The following is a 26,287-nucleotide window of genomic DNA, read 5'->3' as shown; positions in this document are numbered from 1 at the left end:
TACATGCTAATTACAAAGAATCTTGGTTTTAATATAGTTTCGATAGCATCAAGACCCTAACCATATTAAATTCAGCATCTTATATTCACCATGCTGGCAGAAACCTGCTGCAAGTTGTCATGGGCTAACTGAAAACTGGGGCTGCTACAGGCTGAAAGAGTTCCATAATCACTACTGGCACAAGTTCTGAGAAGGAATACATTTGTCCATCTGGAAGGACTTTTTGTGTGCTTCCAGGTTATTATATTGTTACTTTTAGTGTGTGATAAAATACCTTCTCTCTCAATAGGTGGCAACGTAACAACTGGGATATTGATATTAAAACAGCAAAGGAGCACCACAGTATGGTGGGAGGTAACCTGGAAATCAACAATCCTGAGAAATCAAGGGATGAAGGAAAGTATGTTTGCCTAGCATACAATGTACATGGAACTATAAGGAGCCGGGAAGCATCTCTAAACTTTGGATGTAAGAAATGTTTACTTTTTTAACATGGATTACATAGCTGACTTGTTCACTCTGAACCCTGAGCAGTTAAAATGGGGCAGTATTCTTCTGGTGGAGGTTGGGTTCCTTAGTGTTTCTCATTGTTTGTGTTTTTAGCCCCTGAGTGCAAGGAGTGTAGGTCTTTAAACTTCTAGCTTGGGGAGGCTCTTCATAGGCAACACATACACTGTAGCCACAACCCTGTTGGCTACAATAGAATGCTTCTTTCAAGCCTAAATTTCAGCGGAGGAGGGGTTGGGACAGGGAACCATTTAGGTCCCATGGAAGTCCTCTGCAGGTACATGTACACCTGTGGCTGCTATATTGGCAAGCCCTGAACTGAACAAAGAGAAGTCCCCTTCCCCCCCCCTTTTTTTTTTACAATATATTGGCTGATAGTAAATGAGAGCCAATGAGACAACCATCTTTTTCAGGGTTGTTAAAACTTGAGGTACTTGTCAAACCCGCATGATTTTAGTTACCAACCAATACAGAGAACGAGAGAGAATATATCTTATGGAGTGCTGTTCTGACACTGTTTGAGAAACTTCAATCTAAGAGATTGTTCTCCGTCATCCAAAGTACAAATGTGTCACAGCAAGAAAACAGACACAAATCTATTTAGTTAACAAGATGGCGCAAGCAAATGAGCTGTGCCTTATGCTGCTGAAGGCAGTTCCCAATAAAATGAATCAAATAAAACAGAAATACAACACCAATAAAAATGCAACAGAGTGGTTTACAAGAAAATAGTTGCATTGTGAAGACTGTAAGCACTTTGGGGGTAGGAAATTCTCTCTCTTTTGGTTTGCCTTATGTTGTCCCATAATGTGTCATGTCTGACATTTTAACAACAATGCAACAGCTTGAAGTACAGACATATTGACATACACACCCCACATACCTTATAGAGGATAAAACTAGTTTGGGTATTTTAGGCTACATTCCTAACCCTGTATGCTCAGAAGTAAATCCTATTGAATTCAATTGAGTTTACTCTCAGGTAAATGTGATTAGGATTGCAACCTAGATATGTGAAATGTTATTGGACAGGACGGAGAACTCAGGGGGAAGTGGCTGAATCAGAGATGCCAAGAGGTTTAAATGAAGGTCAAAATGTTCACATCACTATATGCTAAAGATAGATCTCTAATCCTTGAGCCTGGATAGGAAATCCTGCTGAAGACACTTCTGTCATTATAAGAGAACCTTATGCAAACATTTTCTGCACATTCAGTGTTGTTCAGCTTTGGAGAAAGGATGAAACTATGCAGGACTAATAGCAGTACTTGATTCCCGAACAGAAATAATACCCATTTTTCATTACACATTAACTTAGTGTGAAATATGCTGCCTTTTAGGACTTTAGGGCAAAATCTATAATTCCCATCTTATGCTTTGGTCTTCTCTCCAGTACAGACTGTGAGTTTAGTATTTAATATGTATATACGTAAGCCTCCCCCACCCCACCCCAAAAAGGAAATTATTCTTCCTGAATAATTTTATTAAATGAATTATCTGTTATGTGAAGGAAAGAACTCGTTGGAATTCTTTTGTTCCATTGACACATCTATGACAGCACATCTGCATGTAATATGAGAGTCCATTGCCTCCCATATCATGGCTTGAAGCATTACACTGGTATGCTCCGTGATAAGTGCTGATATGTTGTCTCAGCGAATTTTGAAATTGTGTTGATCAAGTACATAAAATAGATGCATAATTTAATAACTTCTAAAAATGGGATCATGGTCTATTTATTATTCACTTTAAAGATGGGAACATAAGCTTATCCTCTTCAAGAGAGGATAGCATTAAACAATGTTTCAAAATACGTTTTTCGTATTGAGAGGTTTATCATCTCCACTTTTGAATGAAAGCGGTTTTTTGCTCATCGGAATGCAAAGATGAGTGTAATCCCCGCTGTTGCTGTTAAAGCAGGCACACATACCCTTTGGCATTTATTATTACTAAAATAAAATCAGGCTGGGGAGTAGTACTGCTTTCAAATAGGTCTGTAACATTTGCAAAAAATTATCATAGCTCAAAGATGTGTCTGTCACATGTACCGTGCAGATTTTTGTAAGCTCACCTTCCAACGATGATAAGTTACCCCACCCGCACCCCAAAAGTTTAATATGAATGAAATGTTGGAATAATGTTCAGAGAATTTATTAAATACAGGGTTGTTGTTAAGTGTTATTCGTAGCATCATATATTGTAGAAAAATCCATTGGACCAAGGTAAAGTTGCTGTATAGGGTAACACCTGAGCCTTACAGCTCCTGTTCATGTACTGTGCCTGAATCTATGACTAACTTAGCCTAGGGAATCAGCCCAACTATACATTCTTATGTCAACCTGTAAGTCTCTGCCTGGGATCTGAAATTCACCTTGCCGTTTCCAAGGTGAACTTTCAGTGAATTCTGAGACCCAGGTTCTGATGGACTTCTTCTTCTTTGTTTTTCCACTTGCACCTCAGACCAACACTAGACCCAATGAATTCTTCAGCTACATTTTGCTTGCCTGCTTTCCCCCTCGTCATTGCTGGTTCTACAACTTTGCATGAGTGTCCCAATACAGTCCAATACTTCTATAAGAACTTCCCTAGGCAGATACCTAGGGTGTCTTAATAGTTCCAGGAGCCTTATACGCTATTCATATAACTGGCCATGCAAATAATCTATGTTGTTGGCATTTTGCAAACAACTTTAAGTTTTCTGAGACAGATAGCTTTATGCGAGCTTTCATTGTTTTTTCCTAAGCTGTCTCATGTTTATGTGTGCATCTTGGCCCTAGCAGTTCCAAAGGAAAACTCCTGATTTGAAAATACTGATTCCAAGTAGGTAGCCTTGCACCTGTATTCATTCTCCATTGTCTATGATAGAACACAGATAAAAATAATAATCCTTTAACAATTGCTGCCTACCCTTTTTGTTACACCATGGAATGATAGAATAAAGGCTTGTACACCCACCATACTCTTTTTTGTGGAAAAAATTGTGGTAAATTACCAATGAATATATGCTTATTTTGTAAATGTCTGCTTCACATCTTTGGTGAGTTTATACCTGCAGTTTTAGCTGCATATTATATAATACAATTATATAATACATGCACATTGTCTTGCATAGATTTATATCCATTTACTCCTGAAGAGAGGCATGCAGTAAAAGTGCGGGAAGGCGTTGGGGCTGTCCTTCTCTGTGACCCTCCACCTCATTATCCAGGTAATTAAATCCACATTTTTTCAGCTTTCATTGGAAGAACAGGATAGAAACTAATATGATTACAAAATTCCTAACTTTGAATATGACGGTATAAGCTACATAAGCTGCTTAAAGCCTGTAATAAGAGAAGCACAGATCAACCTCGCTGCTTGACTTTTACTTTTTTTTAGTTCCTTAGAGAGAGGTTGGTTCTCTTCAGATTAAAGAGCGGCTGCATCTGGTTGCTGTTAAAAAGCTTTCGCTGATAAAGCTGGGTGAACTTTTGCGCTTACATTCCCACAAATGGCAAGCATGCTTCAGGCATAATTGGAGCGCTTACTGTGCTATCTCCTAGCATAAAGCCAGCACAAAGCCTGAGTGGAAGTATATTTGAACTAATCGGATGGGAGGAATGGTAGGCAGTTGAAGTGTAGAGCGGGTGGCTCTGGTGTGACAGCCAGCAATCTTGCCATTTGGCGGAGAGTAGAGGCAAGCTATTAGCACTATTCCCTGCGCACCCAACGAAAGCTTTGGCTATGTGCACTTCAGGATTGTCATACTGCATTACAGCTTCCAACTGGGTTAATGTTCTCCTCTAAGCAACCAGAAGGGGAACTTGCAATAACTATTTCCAGCAGCCACAGATACTGTCTGCCAGGAAACAAGATCCTGCCCATTTCCACTGTTGGGTGCAGTGTATGCCTCCAAGTGATAGTTGTTGGGAATCACAAGTGGGGAGAGTGCTGTTGTGCTCAGGTCCTGCTTTCAGCAAAGAGTCAGGCCAGTAGAATGGATGAGATGCTCTGTCAAGTATAAGCAGCTTGTGATATGACCAGGACAGTAAGTGTGCTCTAGCCACAGATATGTACACTGACACTATGGTATTGGCAGTTTAGTTTTCCAAACCCTTTCCTAATGACCCCTAACATCTCGAGGATCACAGGACCCCCACTCCTGATTTAGAGAAATAAGCAAGGGTGTTTTCAGAACTCTACCAAGGTGAACAGCATTGAAGGCAGGACAGCAATGTGTTAGCTAAATAATATAACAGATAAAATAGGTTGTAAGTTGCAGAATCCAGCTACCAGATAGCTAGAGGCCAGCTCATTAGGACTTTCTCCTTCCCCTTTTAAGCTAGAACAACTTTTCAGCCCAGAAGATTTTGGTGTAAAATAATGAAGTGCTTCAAAGCCATCTTTCAAGTTCTGAGCAGCCCTCATTGGGGGTTTTTTCTACGCTCACTGATTCTTAATGTCTTTTTAATCCTTTAACAAATCCCTGAAAACCTTACGTCCTGGGACAGACCTGGAATACTGCAGTCAGAAGTTGTTGAAATTGGCAAAATATCTAGGGAAATGTATGGCAACCTATGTCGCTTTTGCCAATAGCTCAAAAAGGTCTTCTTCTTTTCAATTTTGTCCCAAAGAAAGCTCCACAACTTTGGCCAAAAAGTCACTGAAACATTCATTTTGCATAGGGAAATGCCCTAAGTTCAGTGGCAGAACGCATGCTTTACTTTCAGAAGGCACCATATTCAATCCCTGGCTTTTCCCAACTAAGGTTAGGGTTAGGGTTAGGGTTAAGGTGCGATTCACTAGCATCTCTGGTTAAACGTATATTAGGAGATCAGGGCAAGACCTCTAACTGATATGCTGGAGAATTTTGGTCAGTCAAATTCAATAGTAATGACTATAAGAACCATTTAACCTCATGTCAGGCAACTCATTATATTCATGTATTTGCACAAATTCTTTCTAGAACTGCACACACCTGATCCTTGTATAAATGTCAACAAAAACTTTCCCTTCCTTTCCAGATGATCTGAGTTACCGCTGGGTTCTGAATGATTTCCCAGAATTCATTACTTTGGATAAACGGCGGTATGTCTCACAGACAAATGGCAATCTCTACATTGCTAAAGTTGAAGCATCAGATAAAGGCAACTACTCTTGCTTTGTGACCAGCAACTCAATCACTAAGAGTGTTTTCAGCAGTTTTATTCCACTCATTCCTCAAGCAGATCGTAAGTATTTATCCAGAATATTAGATACATCAGTTTGTCTGTTGTTTATTTTTCAATTACATTCTTAGTGTAGTAAATTTTTTTGGCTATGTGCAATTGAAACTAATACACAAACAGATGTATTTGGTATAGTTCCTTCCAAGGCATTGCCATTTGTGACTGGCTTCACATAAGGGACGCGGGTGGCGCTGTGGGTTAAACCACAGAGCCAAGGACTTGCCGATCGGAAGGTCGGCAGTTCGAATCCCTGCAACAGGGTGAGCTCCCGTTGTTCGGTCCCAGCTCCTGCCAACCTAGCAGTTCGAAAGCACGTCAAAGTGCAAGTAGATAAATAGGTACCGCTCCGGCGGGAAGGTAAACGGCATTTCCGTGTGCTGCTCTGGTTCGCCAGAAATGGCTTAGTCATGCTGGCCACATGACCTGGAAGCTGTACTTCGGCTCCCGCGGCCAATAAAGCGAGATGAGCACCACAACCCGAGTCAGTCATGACTGGACCTAATGGTCAGGGGTCCCTTTACCTTTACCTTTATTGCTGTTCTCATGGCATTACACTGTTAGATACAACTAGTGTTTTCTGAAGCATCACATTACAACTGGGACATGGTATGGAGTTTGCTGAAAAACTTCACCCCACAACAAGGCAAGGCTTTGCACAATGAAGGGATTGATCAGAGAGCTTACACAACACTCCTTCATGCTTCTTTTACGTAAACCAAATATTGCATATCATGTTGAAAAATTATGTCTATACTTTAAAAAAACACATTGGAACCATCGATCCCATGCAGATGGTCAAACTCACACAGAGTGAGTTTAGCTGTTCATACCATCCTGGTACTTCGGGTGTAAATATGTAGTAGAACATGTTTTTAAATGGTTGCCTGTGATTACAACAGACTGGTTTTTAGTTTTGCATTTCTCTTCATGTTAGGTTCAAAAGGCTATCTTCCAGATATCAGAGTGAGCTTCAAAGAGACATACGCACTTTTAGGACAGAATGTAACACTGGAGTGTTTTGCCCTCGGAAAGTAAGTATGCTTGAAGTTGGTTCCACACATGGGCACAGTTTGTGTAGACTAAACTGGGCCTGGCTTATCAGCCCTGATCGCTGTCAGATGTAATCCTCATGTCTGCACCTGACAGTTGAGAGGTCAAAGTGCTCCCTTCTTGGACACTTCCCCCTTCCCCTGCCACACTCAAGGTGGCTTTGTACATAGATTCAGGTGGTCAGCCATGTTTATCTACCTGATCTTCAGTGTGATATGGGCCAAAGATCCTATTTCACTGAAAACCATGGAAGAAAACGGCCCTTGGTGAAAATGGCAATATACATAATAAAAAATGGCCCCTCTATTTGGATTTGAAATTCCACACTTGGATTTGGACTCCACAATGCCACCATTACTTTTCTTCCTCTCTCATCTCCCTCCCTCCCTCCCTCCCTCCCTCCCTGCCTGCCTCTCTCTATCTCTATCTCTTTCTTTCTTTCTCATTCACTCACTCTCACACACACTTTAATTCCTATGCTCTTGTACAGTTCAGTCTTTTTTGTTGTTGTATGCTGTTCTATTCAAAATAGGGAGCTCCAGGTTCCCCTCATGTGAGAAATAATCAATATAGTATTTCAACAAAGGCGCTCCTCTTCAGGGAGGGGCAGGGTTGCCCACAGGCCTCACACTTTCCTGCCCTCAGTGGGGGGCATGGCAAAAACCCCACGTCACTGGGGAGTCCCAGCGTGCGTCACAACCGCAGCCAGCCAATACAGCTGGGGGGGGGGGGCTAGCTGCATTTAAGCTGACATGCAGCTGGCAGCTCCTCCTTCTGCTTCCTGGCTTCCATGGATCTCTCGCCCTCCCGCCCTTTCTTCTCACGTTCGACACCTTGACCTTGCTATGGACTTCAGTTGGTTGCCTGTTGAAGGGGCCTGGTAGGAATTTTTCCACTTGGCAGATTGGCACCAGCCACTTGGTTTTCACCTACCTTGTAGCAAATCATCACAACTTTGTAAGGTTTGGTGGTTAGGCATTGGAAAAGCTTGGTTTATGGGAGGGGACGTTGTGGCCATCACCTACCCCTCCCCTTTAAGGGTATTCTGTTAAAAGAATCCTGGGGTCGTGGTTCCTGTCTGAAGCCCAGGTGGAGGCTAGGGCCATGTCACGACCTTTCCGGTGACCCTGGGGGAGCTCCGAGTTGATGTACATCAACAGGGCTCCCCCTACAGGTGGTTAACCCTTGTGAGGCTTCCTGCATGGCAGGCAGGAGTCAGATATAGTCGGTTCGGGTCCAATGCCAAAAGCCCATACCACTCACATTCTGTAACCAATAAAAGTTGTGGCCTTTTTCAGCCCATTAACCTAAAATACATGTGTCCACGTGTTTTTATTCATCAAGGGAGGGGGTGCAGGGCCTTGACACGCAACTCATTTCTGCTTGACAAACCTTAACAATGATCTAAGTATTGTGCAAAATGCCAAAGTCACAAGTGTCTGCCCAATCTGCATTTCACAGACAAAGCAAGGTGTTGTTGTTGTTTTTTAATTAATAAAGTATATAGACTGCTTTTCACCATCCATGTAGTTCCCAGTGTGGGACTGGGGAAGTGATTAGGAATTGACTGTGAAGAGAGTGAGGACGATATGAGGATTAGCTAAGTAAAGGGTCAATTAACAGCTAATTAAGGGCTCAGTTGGTTTACAGTAGGGATGGGGACGCTTTATCAGCCCAAGTCCGTGTTCCCTTTTGAGCAATATTCTGAGAGCCAGGTTGCCACTGTTATGTGGCATCAGAGGCAAAACTGAGCAGATCAACTGAGAATTTTGTCTTTGTACAGTAGGTGAATTACTTTATACCCACACATGCATCTCTATCCTCCATCCAGCCAACCAAAAAAAAAAGTTATCAAGGGCATATTCCAGCCAGACAAAAACACTCAAGGAGGGTGTTGCTGTTGAGGGGTGTTGTTCAGAGGGTGACAGATAGATAGAGTCCCATGGGCCAGGCAAAGAGGCCTGAAGAACTGTGTTTGATCCCAAAACCAAAGGTTCTCCATTTCTGGTTCATGGTGTATGATCTGAAGGCAGATGATGCAGCCAGCTTGATGGAGCTAAGCAGGTCTTGGACTGGTCTGTGCCTGGATAGGAGCCTCATGTATTTTAAAATCAATGGTGGAAGAAAGGTGAGCTATAAATTTGCAAAAAGAAAACAACTGGGTGTGGGTGTATGAGAAAGTAGTTCCGTAAGTAGAAGGGGAGAGCAGAGGCAGAAGGCTTGGGAAGGAATGACAAAAGACCACCAAAGGGCACCCAAACTTTATTCACATAGGCTCATTTTTCTTCTTCTCAAAGCCCTGTTCCAGAGATAAGATGGAATAAGTATCTTGAACCCATGCCAAGCAGTGCAGAAGTAAGCATGTCTGGTGCAGTCCTCAAGATCTACAACATTCAGTTTGAAGATGAAGGAACCTATGAATGTGAAGCTGAAAATCATAGAGGAAAAGATAAGCATTCAGCAAAAGTTTATGTTCAAGGTAGGTGGGACACTTCTTCATAAATTGCATTGCAGGGGTCACATGGGTTTTTTAGACTTATTTTAGGTTGCATGGTCTTTTCACCTGTACAGAAACATGCAATTGTTTCCAGAATGTGTGTTGTAGAGTTGGTTCATATATATGTATATATGGTTCCTGCTATGCAAATGAGCCATAGCAAGCCCTGGGTTTGCATTCTCCCCTCCCCCATGTCACAGGAGAAGAGAGTAATCATGCACTTTTAAACAAACTACAATTCATAGTTACCTCCAAACTTGGGGAGGGGGGGTTGTGGTTTGTTTGAACTGCAATTAGCTTGATTCTGGCTACCTCCCCCCCCCCCCCCGCAACTGGTTTCGAACATGCATGAAATGCAAGAGTTGTGTTTTCTTTGTCTTTCAGCGTATCCAGAATGGGTGGAGCACATCAATGATACAGAGAGAGATATAGGCAGTGAATTCCACTGGCCATGTGTAGCTGCAGGGAAGCCTCTTCCAACAATGCGATGGCTGAAAAATGGAATACCGGTAGGCTTAGGTTATGCCCACAGTCATGTCATGTCATGTTCTACTACCTTTTTCCCAAGGTAGTAGAAAGCACATAAATAAACCAAGAATGGTCTTTGATAAATAATGCTACCAAGTGTCAAATACATTTGTAAACTTTTTTAAAAAACAAAAGTCTACATACTGGAATGCTATATTGACATCATTTTCATGCAAATCCTGATTTTGAGCAACTGAAATAAAAATATCCTGATTGCTGTGAGAATGTTTTGTTGAATGCTCAAAGATCACCTCTCCCCATATGACCTAGACCCAGCAATCATCATTTGAGGTCCTTCTTTGTGTGCCTTCTCAGTGAGAGTTCCAGAGGGTGGCAACATGAGAACGGGCCTTTTCTGTAGTGGCTCCCCACTTGTGGAATGCTGTCCCCAGAGAAGCTCGCTTGATGCCTTCGTTAAATGTCTTTAGGTGTCAGGCAAAAACATCTCTCTTTCCCCAGGCCTTTGGCTAAGTAAAAATATTTTAAACTGGGGAATATTTTTGTTTGTTTGTTACTATGGTATGTATTTTGTGTTTCTTTGGATGAAGGGGGATAGTATAGAAATTTAATTAATTCTACTAGAGTGTTCTTTAAAAGCTTAGAAAATTCTCTTTGTTTTCATTTCCTTTGGGGCATTATTTCCAATTGCAAAATTTACAAAGGAAAAGGAATCAAATAATATTTATTTTAGTAACAAAGGTTATTGTATAATTAACCAATAGATATCCGTCACTTCGGCTGCAAGTATTTAAGCCACGCACCTACTTTGTCACAGTGTTCCATTGCACCAGAAGCAGTTTACCTGTTGACCTGGAAAGCTGTCTGTGGACAAATGCCAGCTCCCCCGGCCTGAAAGTGAGATGAGCGCCGCAACCCCATAGCCATCTTTCACTGGACTTAACCATCCAGGGGTCCTTTACCTTTTACCAGTGTGTGTCCAACACAGAATTCATGAAAGCTCTATTGTCTGAAATAGTTATATCCGCAGTGGGAGAAAGAGGTCATTATATCCACCCTAAGTTTCATACATGCACAAGTTGATTGTGACTTTGCATAGAAATTAGAGTATCCTTTGTTTATCCAGTGACTGTTGCTGCATTGGTTAGCAATACCATCATAAACTAAGAACATAAGAAGAGTGTTGCTGGGTCAGGCCAAAGGTCCATTTAGTCCTGCATCCTGTTCTCTCATTGGCCAGTCAGATGCCATAGGGAAGCCCAGAAGCGGCACCTGAGTGCAATAAAACTCTTCCCATATGATCCCCACCAACTAGTATTCAGAGGCATGCTGCTTTCAACGTCAGAATCATAGAATCACATAACCATCATGGCTAATAGCCACCGATAGTATTATCTTTTCCTAATGTCTCTCTTAGAGCCTCCAAGTTGGTAGACTACACCTTTTGGGAGCAAACTCCATAGTCCAACATTCAAGTTCATTGGATGGTACCTAGTTCTAGTATTATGGCTGAAGGAGAAGAACTTCTCTTTCTCCACTTTCTTTACACCATGCATCATTTTATACAACACTATCCTCCAAATATTGTAACCTTTCCTTATGGGGGAACCATTCCCTCTTTCTCAATCTTTTCCAGCTCTACAATATCTTTTTCTTCTTTTTTAATGTGATGACCAGAACTGTAGATGGCATTCCAAGTGCAGTAGCACCATAGTTTTGTATAGTAGCCTTTTATATAGGCAGTTTTATTTTCAGTCCCTATTTCAGACACAAAGGAATTTAGGCAGTTTTTGTTCATCACTGCTGCCTTGTGTCTATTATATATTTATTCTGTCTTTCATTTTTAGTATTGGAAAGGAGACTTGAGATTTTCTAGCCTGAAGAAAGAAGATGAGGGCATGTATCAATGTGTAGCAGAAAATATACATGGAATGATTTATTCAAATGCTGAGCTGAAAGTTCTCGGTTAGTGAAAACATCATGTTCTGTGTCATTTGAAACCATTTCTAGTAAATAAAACAGATAATGTGTGAGTTTACCTTTTATTGTTGTTACGTGTTTGAATTTATTTATATTTCAAGTATTTATTGTGTTGTTATTATGTAGGTAATCCTGGTAATCTTGTCCAGGAATGAAATAAAATTTAAAAAGCAGTAAATGCAGGTGTGAAGCTTTCTTCAGCTTCATTGGTTAGAGTAGCCAACCAAAGCTCTAGTTGATTAATCAGTGAGTCTGCACAGCTGTGAGTTAAAATAAGTATATCTTAGTTCTGGTGTGTTACTATAATAAGGATGGGAAAGTTTTTTTAAAATAGACTACCTTGCTATCTACCACTGAATACTAGTTTTGGTTTATTGAATTCATATTGCCTTTGATATCTGGGGGGAAAACCTATACCGAGGATTTGCTCATATGCAATATGTTTACATTTAATTGATTCATGAATTGATTATCTGGTAAAAAGGCAGATGATTGAACTCATCTTTAAACAGTTGACAGACCTGGTAGATGAGATCTTCTTAATTCTGCAAAACATCATATTTAGATAGCAATCATACATCTGGGATTAAGTCACATTGATCTTATTGGGACTATCTTCTGGTAGACATTGTAGTATTGCACTGGTAGTATCTGAAATGAGAGCATAATTTCTAAAAGTATTTATATTTGTGTGTTTTTTCTGCAGTTTTAGCCCCAACCTTTGAATTCAGCCCCATGAAGAGAGAGGTCTTGGCTGCTAAAGGAGGTCAAGCTATAATTGAATGTAAGCCTAGAGCAGCTCCTAGGCCAAAACTCATATGGAGTAGAGGAACAGAAATTATTAGAAATTCAACCCGGTCAGTATTATTTGGTTAGCACAGCCAGCACAACTCATGAATCCACCATTTCAAGTGCAGCCAGTTACAAAGACCAACCAGGAATTTGACAAGCTGCATTGCTGCTTGTCTGCAGCTAAAAAGGGGGTGGGATGAAGCACCAGCAGGATAGAATGAAAGACTCTGTTTAGCCTGGTGATTCACATTACCCCCTGTCGTATGAAGGTACTCCGTGCAATTAAAGGGAAGTACAGCTGTACCCATCCTTCTTCCTCCACACCCCATGACCTTTGCACAATAAACAAAGGTCTTGAGGTCCATAGATACAGACAGCTCCCCAGATACTCAATGTGCAGTGGTCAGGGGTGGAGCCAGGAGGACAGGCATGATGTTGGGTTGGGCCAGTGGTGTAACTCTGCTTCTTTTTAATTGCCTGGAGCCCTTTCACATGAGTAGCACATGAAAGGGGCTCTTGTGTAAGCCTCAGAGGAAGTCGTTTGTTTTACAAATGGTTTTACAGCATTTCCATTTTGAACTCCATAAGATAACGATGGAGTTCAAAGTCATTTCTCAAGGGAGGACACCTCCAAGTGGGTTGTCTTCTTCCTAATGTTCAGCCTCCTGCTGGACTCCTATCCTTCTGCACAGAATCATTTGCTTCATCTTTTGGTTATCTGAAGCTTGTCATATTGTCTGAACTGACCAACTACGGTTAGTATTAACAATGTTTAGCTTAAAACTATGATTTCTAAAGTTGAAGTTTAAACTGGCCATAGTTAATGTTGACCAGATAGGTTATGTGGATTGATGTTCACCATGGGAAACTGTGGTTAACTCCTCCCTTCACTTTAACTAATGAACAAGTCAGAATATTTCCCACTGAGTGTAGCTTTCTGTTTCATCCAAACAGCTTTGGAACGAGCCAGTCAACTTCAAACCATAGCTTCTGATTCATACAAAATGGGAAACATTAGTTAGTGGAAGATTTCCTGGCTTGTTCATTGGCTCATGCAAAAGGAAGAGTAAAGTAGCTGCTCACTGGTACAAGATTCATTCATATTAAGTCAAGTCTCACATTATGGAAACTTATTGGTTAACACAAGCTATGTATCACTTTCCATACAAATGGTTGTCTGGGACAGAAACTTATTGCATTATTTGGATGTTATTTTGAATGTATTGCCTAAACTCCAACTTCTGGGTTAGAGCAGGCCATTTTACGTTATATGTGATGTTGTTATATATTGTAAGAAACTAATTTAAGTCTAGTTAAAAAAAAAAATCCAATATGTGATCAACTAAACATGTGATCAAATTGTTTCTTCTTATATGTTTCCTAACAATTTCCCTTTCAATAGGATACGGATTTGGTATGATGGAAGTCTGGAAATTATTAATGTCACAGCAGCTGATGCAGGCAACTATACCTGTTTTGTAGAAAATAACAAAGGAAAAGCTAATAGTACTACTACGCTTTTGACCACAGGTAAATGTTGTTTATTGCCTATCAACTAAAATCAGAAGACACAATGGAAGCAGATCAAAAAACTTAATAATGCTAGTGTACTACTGCCTGCCCTTGAGTCTTATTCAAATCAGTTCAACATAAATACTTCTAAGTCAAATTAGAATAATTTAGAATGCATTTATTTAGTATAATTTATAATGTATTGAGCAAGATAGCAATCAAACTTCTCTAAAAGGTGATTTGTACAGTATTGGTGCCACAATTAAAAATGACACAATTCACACAAATTGCAATTGAGCTGATACTTTTGTTACAGATTGAGTGGCAGACATGCTCTCTCTCTACTCCTCCTCCACCCGCAACAAAGCAACATTTGTGAGCTTGAGGCTCACAGGGGAAGCAGGCAATGTCTAGTGAAGGCAAGTCGGGTCAGTGCAAAAGGCAGATAAGAACAGAACCTTGGATAGCTCCAAGGGGGTCCTGTTGCCTGAAAGATTCTCCTCCTAAAGTGGCTAGAAGAAGATCTTGTCTCTGCAGGGAGCTAGAGCAAACTCAGACTTCATGTTGGTTCACAAGACATGTAGGTTCACTGGAGTATCTGCCTTAATTTGCGGTCTTTGAAGTCTGTGAGTTGGGGAGATAAAGATTTATGTTCTCTGAGTCAGAACTGGCAGGGCTGTGTCCTTTGACCAAATAAGGCACTGAGAGGTTCTCTCCACAAGAAAGCAGCCTGAACCTCATCAGAGACCTTTGCCATGCACTGTAAGGTCCTTACGTTGTGGGTCATGACAACATTGGCATAATTTACTGCATGGGCTGTAAGTTAAGCTCTCTGGCGCACATACTGGATTTGACATGGATTACATCTTTTTATTATATTTTTATTCCAACTTTTTCCCAGATGGCCTACATAGCCCTTATTTTATCCCCACAACAGCCCTATGAGGTAGCTTAGGCTAGTGACTGGACAATGGTCACCTAGTGAGCTTCATGGCTGAATGGAGATTTGAGCCCTAGTCTTGCAGATCCTAGACTCAAATGTTTATGATTACACCACACTCACTCTGAATTCTATTGAAGTCATAGGAAAAGGACCATCTCTCTGTTTCAGATCCCTCTTTGTTCTACTGCTATTCCTAGAATAATATTTGTCTATTGTATGCAGGGTTGTATACGTATTATTATAGTAGTATATATCTATATCTATCTATATCTATATCTATATCTATATCTATATCTATATCTATATCTATATCTATATCTATATCTAATCTATATCTATATCTTAAGACTGCAGTCCTGTGCACAATTGCACGGGAGTAAGTTTTACAGAACTCTGTGTGTCTTACTGCCAATTAAACAAGGCCCAAAACATTACTAAAACACCGTAAGTATCTTTTTTCATTACAATTGAGAGACCTCAGCAGAAACAGGATGTAATAGGTCTGGAAATGGACTACAGTTGTCATGGTGAGAATAATCCATAGTGAAGTTTTCAGATGCAGAAGTTTAGTTGCACTTCTACTGTTTTGTTGATGTGCTAATGTTCTGCTTTCTCTCCTAAACTGCACAGCGGCTACAAAGATTGTTTTAGCACCAACCAATGTTGACGTCACAGTTGGATGGAATGCTACCATGCAGTGTCTCGCCGAGCACGATCGATCTTTAGACCTTACTTTTATTTGGCTTCTCAATGGATATCCAATAGATATTGATAAAGACAATGAACATTATGAAAGGGCCATCATGGTAAGATACAGCACATTTTTATCACAGTAGAATTAGGCATGGTTTGTGTGATAACTTTTCAATTTTCTTCTTTTCCCCATTTTTTTGTGGCAGTGGGGCAGGGAAGAGAACTAATTTTAGAAGGGGTGCAGAAAAGCCACCTCCATGGACTAGTAAACTTTTTCAAGCTAGGAGTTTACTATTAAAGGGGGACATGACATTGTTGCATCTTGTAGAAACTGCATTGTTTATCGACAAGATAGCAGAACTCAGGCTTCAGAATTAGCTATTCCAAGACATTTCTACTTTTCACTGCTCCTACTATGAAAAAGTTTAACTCCTGATGTCTACAAGTGTGATTGCCTCTGGCACTTACCTTCATTGTTGGGAGTTAACTATTATTTTGTGTTTTTATGAAAAGCAACAAAATATAAATTGAGAAAGAAGACAGTTGTAAATGATATAATCTATAACACAATCCTAACCATGTAGTATACTAAAAAATAAGTCATACTGATTTCTCCTGTACGAAAAATGGGCACAGCTATCCTGAAATGTGGCATTCTTCTTCCTAGAAATGTTGTTTTGCCATCTCATACTCCCATATTTTAAATCCTGCTTATTTTAGATATCCATCAGTAACTTTCCCTCTTTGGTAATATTGCATAGAGCTTACGCTCCTTCCATTTGTTTCCATTTATTCATTAAAATAGTAATGTTGCATGAGTAAATTCACAACATCTTAAGACTTATTTTGCCCAATAATTTCTGGTTTAATATATGTGATACAAGGCCCCCATTTGCTACACAGGCCACCTTGGAGCCCAACTTGGAAGGTGTGGCTAGATTAAATAGGTACCGTCATTTTCAAGGGAGAACTAGTTCATGTGTGAAGGCTGAAGCACTCCCTGTCTATGATTCTTTCTTGCAAATGGTTCTACTTTCCATTAACATTCCAATGAGTTGCCTCATGGTGTATAGTTCTATCCTGACAGAGTTGAAGGTGATACGATAAAGACACAGTTTCTTGTATCCCATTCCAAATCCCATGAATAGTGGCAATAGTGGGGGGGGGGGTGTATCATCCTAGCATACCACCTGCAAGTTCATGTAAAAACAACAACATCCCTACAGCCCATATTTAGTTCTGGACAAACACTCTTGGTAGTTTTAAAGCTGGTTTTCAGCAGCTGCCAATTTGTCCTTCCCACCCATAACAATTCTCTCTTTTCAACAGCCCTTTCCCCCTATCTTGGAGTTACAGGCTCTGGTCACCAGATGGCAGCTTTGCATAAGGTTTACTGTTCCCAGTTAGGGATGGGAACAGAAATCATGGGCAGATTAATCTGTTGCATCAAAGTATCAGACTGGAGATTACCATAGAGACAAAAAGATTAAGCAACTAAGTATCATAACATTAAATATCTGTTGGCTATTTTGTGTCATAACTTTATGACGCATACCAGATATTTGGCAGACTTTGTTGTGGTTCACAATTATCCTTTTTTCTGGTAGCTGCAATAATATTAATATTCAAGTAAGGAATATGGGGAATTAATGGGGGGAGGGTTTAAGATAGTTGCACTGATCTATGTATTCACTTCATAAAGTCAACAATGAAACTTAAAACTAATTTGCATCCATTAGAAACGCAGGTGGCCATCTAAAATAGTGTCAGTTGTTTGCGTTATTTGGTCTTTATTGTTTTGAAAAGCAATTGCTGCTAAGTGGCATACTTTCAGTTGTCAAGAAACAGTAGTGACTCAGCCGCTAGACTCCCTGCTAATCTGCAAGACATGCCTAAAACATCTATTGTCAGAGATAAGAAAGGAAAACATTAGCTTCTTGTGTATAAGTTGCACAATTTTAAAGTAGCAGCTTTGATAGTTTGTTTTTTAAATGTAGGTCTTTAAAACTTTGATGAGCATTCTGAGTGCTAAATTGCTTGTATACTTGGAACATATCTGAAAGCTGCCATCAAAATTTCCAGTTCATGATTCAGTTCTTCCTGTAGTTTGTAACCCAGCCAAGCTGAGGTTTTCAGTAAAAACATAGCTGGGCATGCTTTTCTATGCTGAGGCTTAAACTTGCTGCTGACCATGCTCATTATTTGCTTTGTAAGCTTTATTCTAGAGAACCAACGTTCCCATGGAGCACTGGAAAGCTTGATTACAAACCGCTAAATGTTTGATTCCATAGAGATTTCATATGCAAACTGGCGCCATCTAGATATGAAGATTATTGCATGTTTTCTTCCCTCAAATGTGCTGCTGCAGAGCTTCAACACAAAATGTATCTGCTACATACTATTTCCATCGGTCAATTCAGTATTTTAGACAAAGTGTAAAGCAAATATTGAACAACGTGCAGCTCAAGGATTTTTTAGTTATATTGGTTCAAACTGGCAACATGATAAGATGGGTCCCATTTTCCTAATAATTAATAGAATCTCAGTGTGTGTAACAGAGATGAACAATATCCATATGGGATGCATTGGGTCTTCCCTATGCTTTATTGGTGCATCCAACTGAAGGCAACATTCATATAATTGTGCCTTGTATAGTTCTTTCCAGCATGCATTAAAACAAATCTTTATTGCTGAAAGCTGGCATTAAATATGTGACTAAATGACCCACCCACCCTTCCCTCAAAAACATGCTGTAAAATACAGTTTTCAGTACAGGAAAATATTTTTATTTGCAAATTGGTTGGCTTCCTTCAAGACTAATTAACCAAAACTCTCAAAATATTATTGCTACCCTGTAGGACAACTCCTTTATACTATTTTCTAATGGCTCAGTGAACAAGCATCAGTGAATATTTCTTAGTCACCTCTCAAGAGTTCTTATCTTTCTGACTCCCCAATCAATACTGGATAGAATGAGCAACCTGGATTGAATTAAGGGAATTAAGACAGTAAAATGTTAACCATGTCAAGATGGTATGATATGAATTCAGTTGTTACTGTCTTGTAACATTTTACCACATATGAAAGTGCTCTAGATATATTTCAAGAGGGTGATTGAGGAGTTTATGGAAATACTTTAAAAGAGGAACACATGTTTAACTCAGTTAATTGATCTCAGTACATTTTCTTAATAAACTGCAAAGTAGATTTACAAAGAAACTTGCCTTCAGCTTACAGTGTTGAAATTGGGCTTAGATTTTAATTGCTTGTCATTGGACTCAATTAGGCCTGAGGATATAACTTTTTATTTTAGACAGTGAACTACCCAAATAGAATATGATACTAAATGTAAAGATTGATATTTTTTAAATACAACTACAAACACATTACATAGAAAAACACAGCTCTACATAAAACAGAGCTTAAAAATCAGTCTGAATCGAAGTCCTTGAATTCCCTGCATTGCAGGGCAAGATTGCAGGTTGTATTATTTATTTAAAACATTTATATTCTGCTTTATCAATCATTATATTGTTAATTATCAAGGTATAGGTGCCATACAATGTATAAAATCCATTAGAAAAATCAAATGTAGTTTTTAAAAGGCCCTATAAAATTCATATATATAAAGAACAAAAACAAAAATAAACAATAAAGAGCAACAAGCAAGCCTCCCTGAAATGCTTGGCAAAATAAAACAGTTTGGACTAACTAAGCCAACATGACCTGAATATTTGTAGAGAGTGTGTTTCATGGGCTGGATGCCACCATAGAAAAAGTCCTGGATGTCATCTGCCTTACCTTCCAAAGCAGGGGAAACTGGTCCAGGCTTCTAACATTAGCTTTAAAACAGGGGTAGCCAACATGGTGCCTTCTACATGTTATGAATTGCAACTCCCATAATCCTTGACTATTGGCCATGCTGGCTGGAACTAACAGAAGTTGTAGTCCAAAATATCTAGAGAACACCATGTTTGTGACCTCTGTCTTGAGAGTAGGCAGAGTGTTTGTTCGGATGCCTCTGGCCAGGTTATTTAGATGTTTATAAGTAAAGGCAGCACTTTGAACTTCAAATAGAAACAAGTGAACAAAATATGGCCATAAAATGCTTAGCAAATAAATTGCACTGGTTTACTGAGAGTTTATTATCATCACCCTTGGGGTTTCTACATACAGGCCTTCATCAAATTGGAACTCTTCTATTGATCTATGCTACGTGGATGTACTGGTAGTAAAAGAGTATTACTTTTCCACCATCACAACCATACTGTAGGCTGTAAAAGGTGGTTGCTCAAACTCTGCCCAAGTGGCACATCACTTATGTTCTGGAGGCTGTTTTTGCAGCTTCAGTCCCAGAGATCTGTCTTGACTGTTATCAGTAGAAAGGACACGTAGGAGTGCTTGTGTTGAACGTACAAGTTATGACCTCAACAAGCACGGTTTGACTGGGGTTTTGAATGATTTTTTCAAAAAGAATTGCTGCAAAATGTGGGGAGAACTACATTTAAGATTGGGTAAACAAGAAACTGAGAAAACCAAAACTGACACCCATTCCACGGTATGACAAATACAGTGGTACCTCAGGTTACAGACACTTCAGGTTACAGACTCCGCTAACCCAGAAATAGTACCTCAGGTTAAGAACTTTGTTTCAGGATGACAACAGAAATTGCACAACGGCAGTACAGCGGCAGCAGGAGGCCCCATTAGCTAAAGTGGTACCTCAGGTTAAGAACAGTTTCAGGTTAAGAATGGACCTCCAGAATGAATTAAGTTCTTAACCCAAGGTACCACTGTATTCAAACATTGAATTCTGAAAAGAAGGGGGATTATAAGCAAATCATTTTAGAAGGTTTTTTTTAAAACATTATGAAATGGAATTATGTTCTGCACATCAGTCAAGACCTACATTAGACAGTAAAATCTTTCATGCATTTTTTAAAATACAGCTCAGTCAGCAGAGCATGAGGCTCTTAATCTCAGGGTTGTGGGTTTGAGACCCTTGTTGGACAAAATATTCCTGCATTGCAGAGGGTTGGTCTGTATGACCCTCATGGCAACTTCCAACTCTATGATTCTATGATGCATATATTTATGGTTTTTTTCAAGTCTGTGGCAGGTAATATAATCATTTTCTGTATTTCTTTTCAGTATGTGGGCACTGATTGCACATAATTATAGGTCAGTAAACTGTAAACATAAAATATGAGTTCAGTGGAGGATTACTGACTTCTGTCGTTCCTCTCTTCCATAGATAAAAAACAACGGTGAACTTATAGTAAAAAATGCCCAACTACGGCATGCTGGAAGATACACATGCGTTGCTCAGTCAATTGTTGATAATGCTACAGCTTCAGCTGATCTTGTTGTGAGAGGTAACTTTTTTGTTTAAATATAAAATTTATGGGCCAGAGTCAACTACTTGCACTGCTGAAACTGTCATCATAGTGTGACATGGATTTCCACCCTATTTCAGAAAGAATTATTATTAAAATGGTGGCCGCCAAAAGGGGAAAGCTATCTTCTCCCTCAGAATGGCCTCTAGAGCAAATTCACACCAGGGCACAACTTTATTTGGGGCATTACAGGGATTTAAATGTGTCCTGACAACATAGAGGAACCAGAGGAGCACTGGTGAGAACCCCATTCTTGAAATTCAAGCCTATCTTTCAAAACATACAAGAGCGAATAAAGGTTTTACACCCCTTGGCAATCTTCGTTTAATTTGAGCCCTACAGCTTTATTTGGGCATGAGTGAGATCTCCTAAAAGCTTAGGAAAAGAACTGTTGCATCAGGTCAGTCTAGTCAAGCATCCTATTTGGATCTCACAGCAGGTCAACCAGATCCTTGTGGGAAACCTGAAAGCAGGACCTGAGTACAACAGCACTCTCCCCAGTAGTGATACCCAAAATTGGTGTTCAAACTGCCTCAGAGTATGGAGGTTGCCATCCTGGCTAGTAGCCATTGAAAGCCTTAGCCTTCGTGAATTTTCCTAAGCTATCCAGGTTGGGGGCCTTCACTCCATTTTGTGGGAGCACATTCCATAGTTAAGCTGTGCACTGTGTAAAGTACAGTGGTACTTCAGGTTACATACGCTTCAGGTTACAGACTCCACTAACCCAGAAATATTACCTCAGGTTAAGAACTTTGCTTCAGGATGAGAACAGAAATCGTGCTCCGATGGCGCAGCAGCAGGAGGAGGCCCCATTAGCTAAAGTGGTGCTTCAGGTTAAGAACAGTTTCAGGTTAAGAACGGACCTCCGGAACAAATTAAGTTCTTAACCCAAGGTACCACTGTATCTCTGTTACTTGCTCTTTTTCTAAAATGAAGAGCCCAAATGGGCTTTCTTCATAGGGGAGCTGCTCCAGCCCCTTGAGAATCCAACTTTCCTCTGGATTCATAAGGAAATGAGCAAATTTATTTCTGGGGGAAAATCAGGTCATTTTCTTTCTTGAGCCCATCCAAGCAGCTTAGGAAATGAAAGGGCCTTCTCCCTCTTTAGTTATCCTGATTCAAATTGTGCAGTGGTTCCAGCCAAGGAGGCGTCAGGGAGGAAGAACATTTTTCTGTGTCCTTCCTCTTCCCTTTCCGTAAGTCTGATATACTGCAGAGTCCATCAGAGGTCCCAGAGTTGTGCTGCTCAGCTGTTTAAGAGCTCTGGGAGTTCATAATTAGACCAGGCTCAGATCAAGTCCCACAACATCTCTAATTTTATTAATTAGGCTTATTGTATTAGTTACTGAGTCCTTAGATGTGCAACAACCCCTGAATTTCTGTACAAAACTCTCAGTGGAACATTTATTGCAAACCATGAAGAGGATGCAATTCATTTCTTTAAATTTTTTCTTTTATTGATACCTATCTATTCAATATTAGATTAGATCATGTCATTATCTTTCATGGAAATGTTTTTCAGGACCTCCAGGCCCCCCAGGAGGACTCAAAGTGGAAGATATTAGAAACACATCTGTAGTTCTTACTTGGAGCCGTGGGACAGACAATCATAGTCCTATTTCAAATTACACTATCCAGTCAAGGACTTTTCTTTCTGAGTACTGGAAGGATGCCAAAACAGGTAAGAGTAATATTAGAAAGATTAACCTATACCTACCAGACTGAATGTAGGTACACATTACTAAAAAAAAATACAGAAGCTGTTTAATGGTTGGCGTGAAAGAGAGAAAAAAATATTGTGCAGTTAAAGTAGTGCTGTAACACACTTGCCTGCATCACTTTCACAGTCTTGGTCTCTAGGTTTTAAATTGTGCTCCATTTTATGCATTAATATACCGGTATATGCATCCTGGTGTTTAGCAAAGGCAGGGAGTTCAGCAACAGAATGATGTGGAATTTTACCTTCTGTGCAGAATACAATCTCCCTATTTCCTCTCAGAAATCAGTCCTGACCTGCTACTGCAAAATTAGAGGAACCTTTAATAAGTCACGTCTCAACCATCAAGTCAATGTTGTTGCTCTGCATCTTGGCAAGCAGTCATAGTATCTTTTGATACTATTATCTAATTCAGGAACAAAAAGTGTGGGCAATACTGAAAATGTTCTGTCCATCTGTCTCTCTCTTTCTGTCTCTTGCTCTTCTGTACTAAAGGTATTGTTATAAAAATGATATAATGTGTTTTAGGGTAGAATGCCTCAGGGTCATGGACTCCTGTCAATGTGATATTAGGGTAAGGGCCAGAAACCTTTTGGTGTCCATGGGTATAATTGCAAACCAGTGAGAGTGTTGTGGGCACACCACACCCACTGTAGCCAAGGACATGCTATGGCTACAACCTGGTCTTTTAGCTACAATATAATGCTACTTACAAGCCTAATTTCAGCAAAAGGAGGGAAGGGAACCCTGTGGGCACTAGTGAATACCTCTGCAGACACAATGGCAATCACTGCATAAGTATACAGTAACATACATTTAGAAACCATATTCACACAATGGTAATTGCAGTGTTTTGTATTGCTAGGGCAGCCACATTTGCACACACTGACCCCAACTTAATGTTTAGAAAATGTAACAAATTCCAACATATCTCAATGGAATATGTCAAGAGGCCCTGATTTGATTTGATTTGATTTGATGTTCATTTTTATCATGTTGATGCACTTGATGTTACTGAAATAAGTTTAGTGTCCATGTTAATTGGAAAAACAGAGCTGTAGCTGAATGATTCAAGTGGCTCCTTTTCTATTTTTCTTGTGCGTGTTTTGGAAAGTAGAATAGAAATTATGTTTGCATAAAAATGTCTCCATGGTCTCTAAAATATGACAGGCTACACCATTGGAATGGTATCATTTCAGGGATCTTGCCCAACTGCATTTGTTTTCTAGGCCCTTCATAAATAATTGGACTGACAAGAGAGGCTGTCCATGTGGCAACTGAAATGTGAACATCACAACCTTGGCTGCTGTTGTTTGCTTTTTCTGTGTATTAAATAATCTTTCTGTTTTCATTTAGACCCTCCAGTTGTTGATGGAAATGTGGAGTCAGCCAAGGTGATTGATTTAATCCCATGGATGGAATATGAATTTCGGATAATGGCCACTAATATTTTAGGGAAAGGAGACCCTAGTATGCCATCACAGAAAATCCGAACAGAGGGATCTTGTACGTACACACTAATGCCATCTCTGATTCAATTACCAGTTTGAAATCCAGAATAGTATGGTAGTATAAAATACTTAATAGGTAACTATCACATTTGCTGCAAAAATGAGCAAGTTTTCTTCGGATTCAGGTAAACTATTCTTTTTTTCGCATTCTGCATCATGTTTTGCAGTTTCTGTGTGGTGTGGAATAAGCACTCACTTTGAATGAGGTTACCCAAAGGAGTCCAATGTATAAAGACAGTTGCAGTCACATACATTTCCAGACTAGGCCCACTTGAATTCCACCATGTGGTGACTGCAGAACTCAGTGCATGTTAGGGGGGAAATGGTTGTCTAAATCACCACTTACTCATACCAAAACAGCATATTTGTTTCTTTTCTTTTCTTTTTTACAGCACTTAATTTTATATAGATGGTGCTTAACTTAAAAACACATGATATTTTAGAAGAAGGGAAATATTAGTGCTTATATTCGGTGAATGTTCACACAATCATGAAGTTTTTGAAAGTGGAGAAGAAGCTGTTCTAATAGTAGCCCCAGCAGACCACAGCCTCAAAATTTCCATATGAACACCAAGCCACTGTTTCTAGGTGGAAATTTTCTAAATTTTCCTTTAGTGCTGCCATTTACCATTCGCTTCCCTTAAGTTTTCAAGAGGCACTCAATGCTTACCTTTTCTGGAACAATTTTGGGCGCTATCATATCATATAGCAATGGGGATTGCTGTGCGCATACACTGGCAGAGTCAGTAAATGTTACTAGCAATGCACCTGCCCAGCTACAACCTTGCCACCACCTCATCCCTCCCACTAAGTAGCAGTAAGGAGTACCTATTGAAATTAAACTTCTGTTAGCACCTGCCTGAACATCACTTGGTTTTTCCACATTTGATGGCTGACAGTGTAATGTGCTGTAAGGTATGATATGCATATAAACACATAATTCACTACCACACAATGTGGTGAAGGCCACCAAATTGGATTTCTGTAAAAGAGAGTTATGCTAAGTTATGGGGAATAAAGCTATCCATGGCCATCCTTTTGCACAGGGGTTGCTTTCCAGGTCATGGCACGCATCAGTGATGCGTAAGAACCTGCCCCACCCCATTATGTGCCTGCTCCGTTACACTCCTGTTACACCCCTTTCAGGGACTGAAAACAGTGTGTGTGTGCCTTGGTCGCACGCAGAATGACTGTTCCCTGTACAGTGGTACCTCGGGTTACATACGCTTCAGGTTACATACGCTTCAGATTACAGACTCCGCTAACCCAGAAATGTACCTTGGGTTAAGAATTTTCTTCAGGATGAGAACAGAAATCACACAGCAGTGGCAGTGGGAGGCCCCATTAGCTAAAGTGGTGCTTCAGGTTTAGAACAGTTTCAGGTTAAGAACAGACCTCCGGAACGAATTAAGTACTTAACCCGAGGTACCACTGTACTACTACCTCCAGTTTTGGAAGCACTATGTTTTTGAATGCCAGCTTCCGGGAAAGACAAACGAGGAGAGTGGTTTTGTGCTTGGTCCTGCTTGCAGACTTGCCCGTGCTCATCTAGTTAGCCACTATGAGAACAGGTTGCTGGACTGAATGGATTTTTGGTCTGATCCAGCAGGGTTCTTACGTTCTTATCCATTATTTGTAATGATCATTTACATATGCAAGCCATCATATGCAAGCATGGCCGAACCAGCTCCTAGAGTTGTAATATGCTGAACAGCTAGACATTTGTACTCTAATCTTCACAGAGTACTAATACCCTGAACATCTTAGCTTTACAGATGCAGATGTCTCGGTTTTGGCAAATGGATGTCATAGATGAGGTGCATTATTCTAAACAGCTCTTCAGATGGTTTTTAATCTCCCCTTTTTATATTCACAATGCAACATAATGCAGCTGTTGTTGTGTGTTGGTGCATATGCCTTGGCTTGGCAGTGTAACAATATGGGGGGGGGGGGGGACTAACCAAATTCTGCATTATGATCATAAGAAAACATGCCA

General features: G+C 40.1%; 1 protein-coding gene across 3 annotated transcripts in view; it reads left to right on the top strand.

The window, feature by feature from the left end:
- The window catches only part of CNTN1 (contactin 1), a 172,544-nt gene that overhangs the window by 129,940 nt on the left and 16,317 nt on the right, over nt 1–26,287 (top strand). For all 3 annotated transcript variants that reach the window (XM_081022319.1, XM_081022318.1, XM_081022317.1), the window contains exons 6-18: nt 290–468; nt 3,620–3,715; nt 5,511–5,717; nt 6,649–6,745; nt 9,062–9,243; nt 9,646–9,770; nt 11,595–11,712; nt 12,434–12,584; nt 13,922–14,049; nt 15,605–15,780; nt 20,922–21,042; nt 22,586–22,744; nt 24,137–24,286. In XM_081022319.1, the coding sequence (XP_080878445.1) occupies nt 290–468; nt 3,620–3,715; nt 5,511–5,717; nt 6,649–6,745; nt 9,062–9,243; nt 9,646–9,770; nt 11,595–11,712; nt 12,434–12,584; nt 13,922–14,049; nt 15,605–15,780; nt 20,922–21,042; nt 22,586–22,744; nt 24,137–24,286 (1,889 nt within the window). The remainder of the gene's footprint in view (nt 1–289; nt 469–3,619; nt 3,716–5,510; nt 5,718–6,648; nt 6,746–9,061; nt 9,244–9,645; nt 9,771–11,594; nt 11,713–12,433; nt 12,585–13,921; nt 14,050–15,604; nt 15,781–20,921; nt 21,043–22,585; nt 22,745–24,136; nt 24,287–26,287) is intronic.

The sequence above is a fragment of the Podarcis pityusensis genome, assembly GCF_964106645.2.
Source record: "Podarcis pityusensis genome assembly, chromosome: 10".
NCBI lineage: Eukaryota > Metazoa > Chordata > Lepidosauria > Squamata > Lacertidae > Podarcis > Podarcis pityusensis.
The sequence above is the reverse complement of the archived record's forward strand: the minus strand, read 5'-3'. Positions and strand labels throughout refer to the sequence as shown.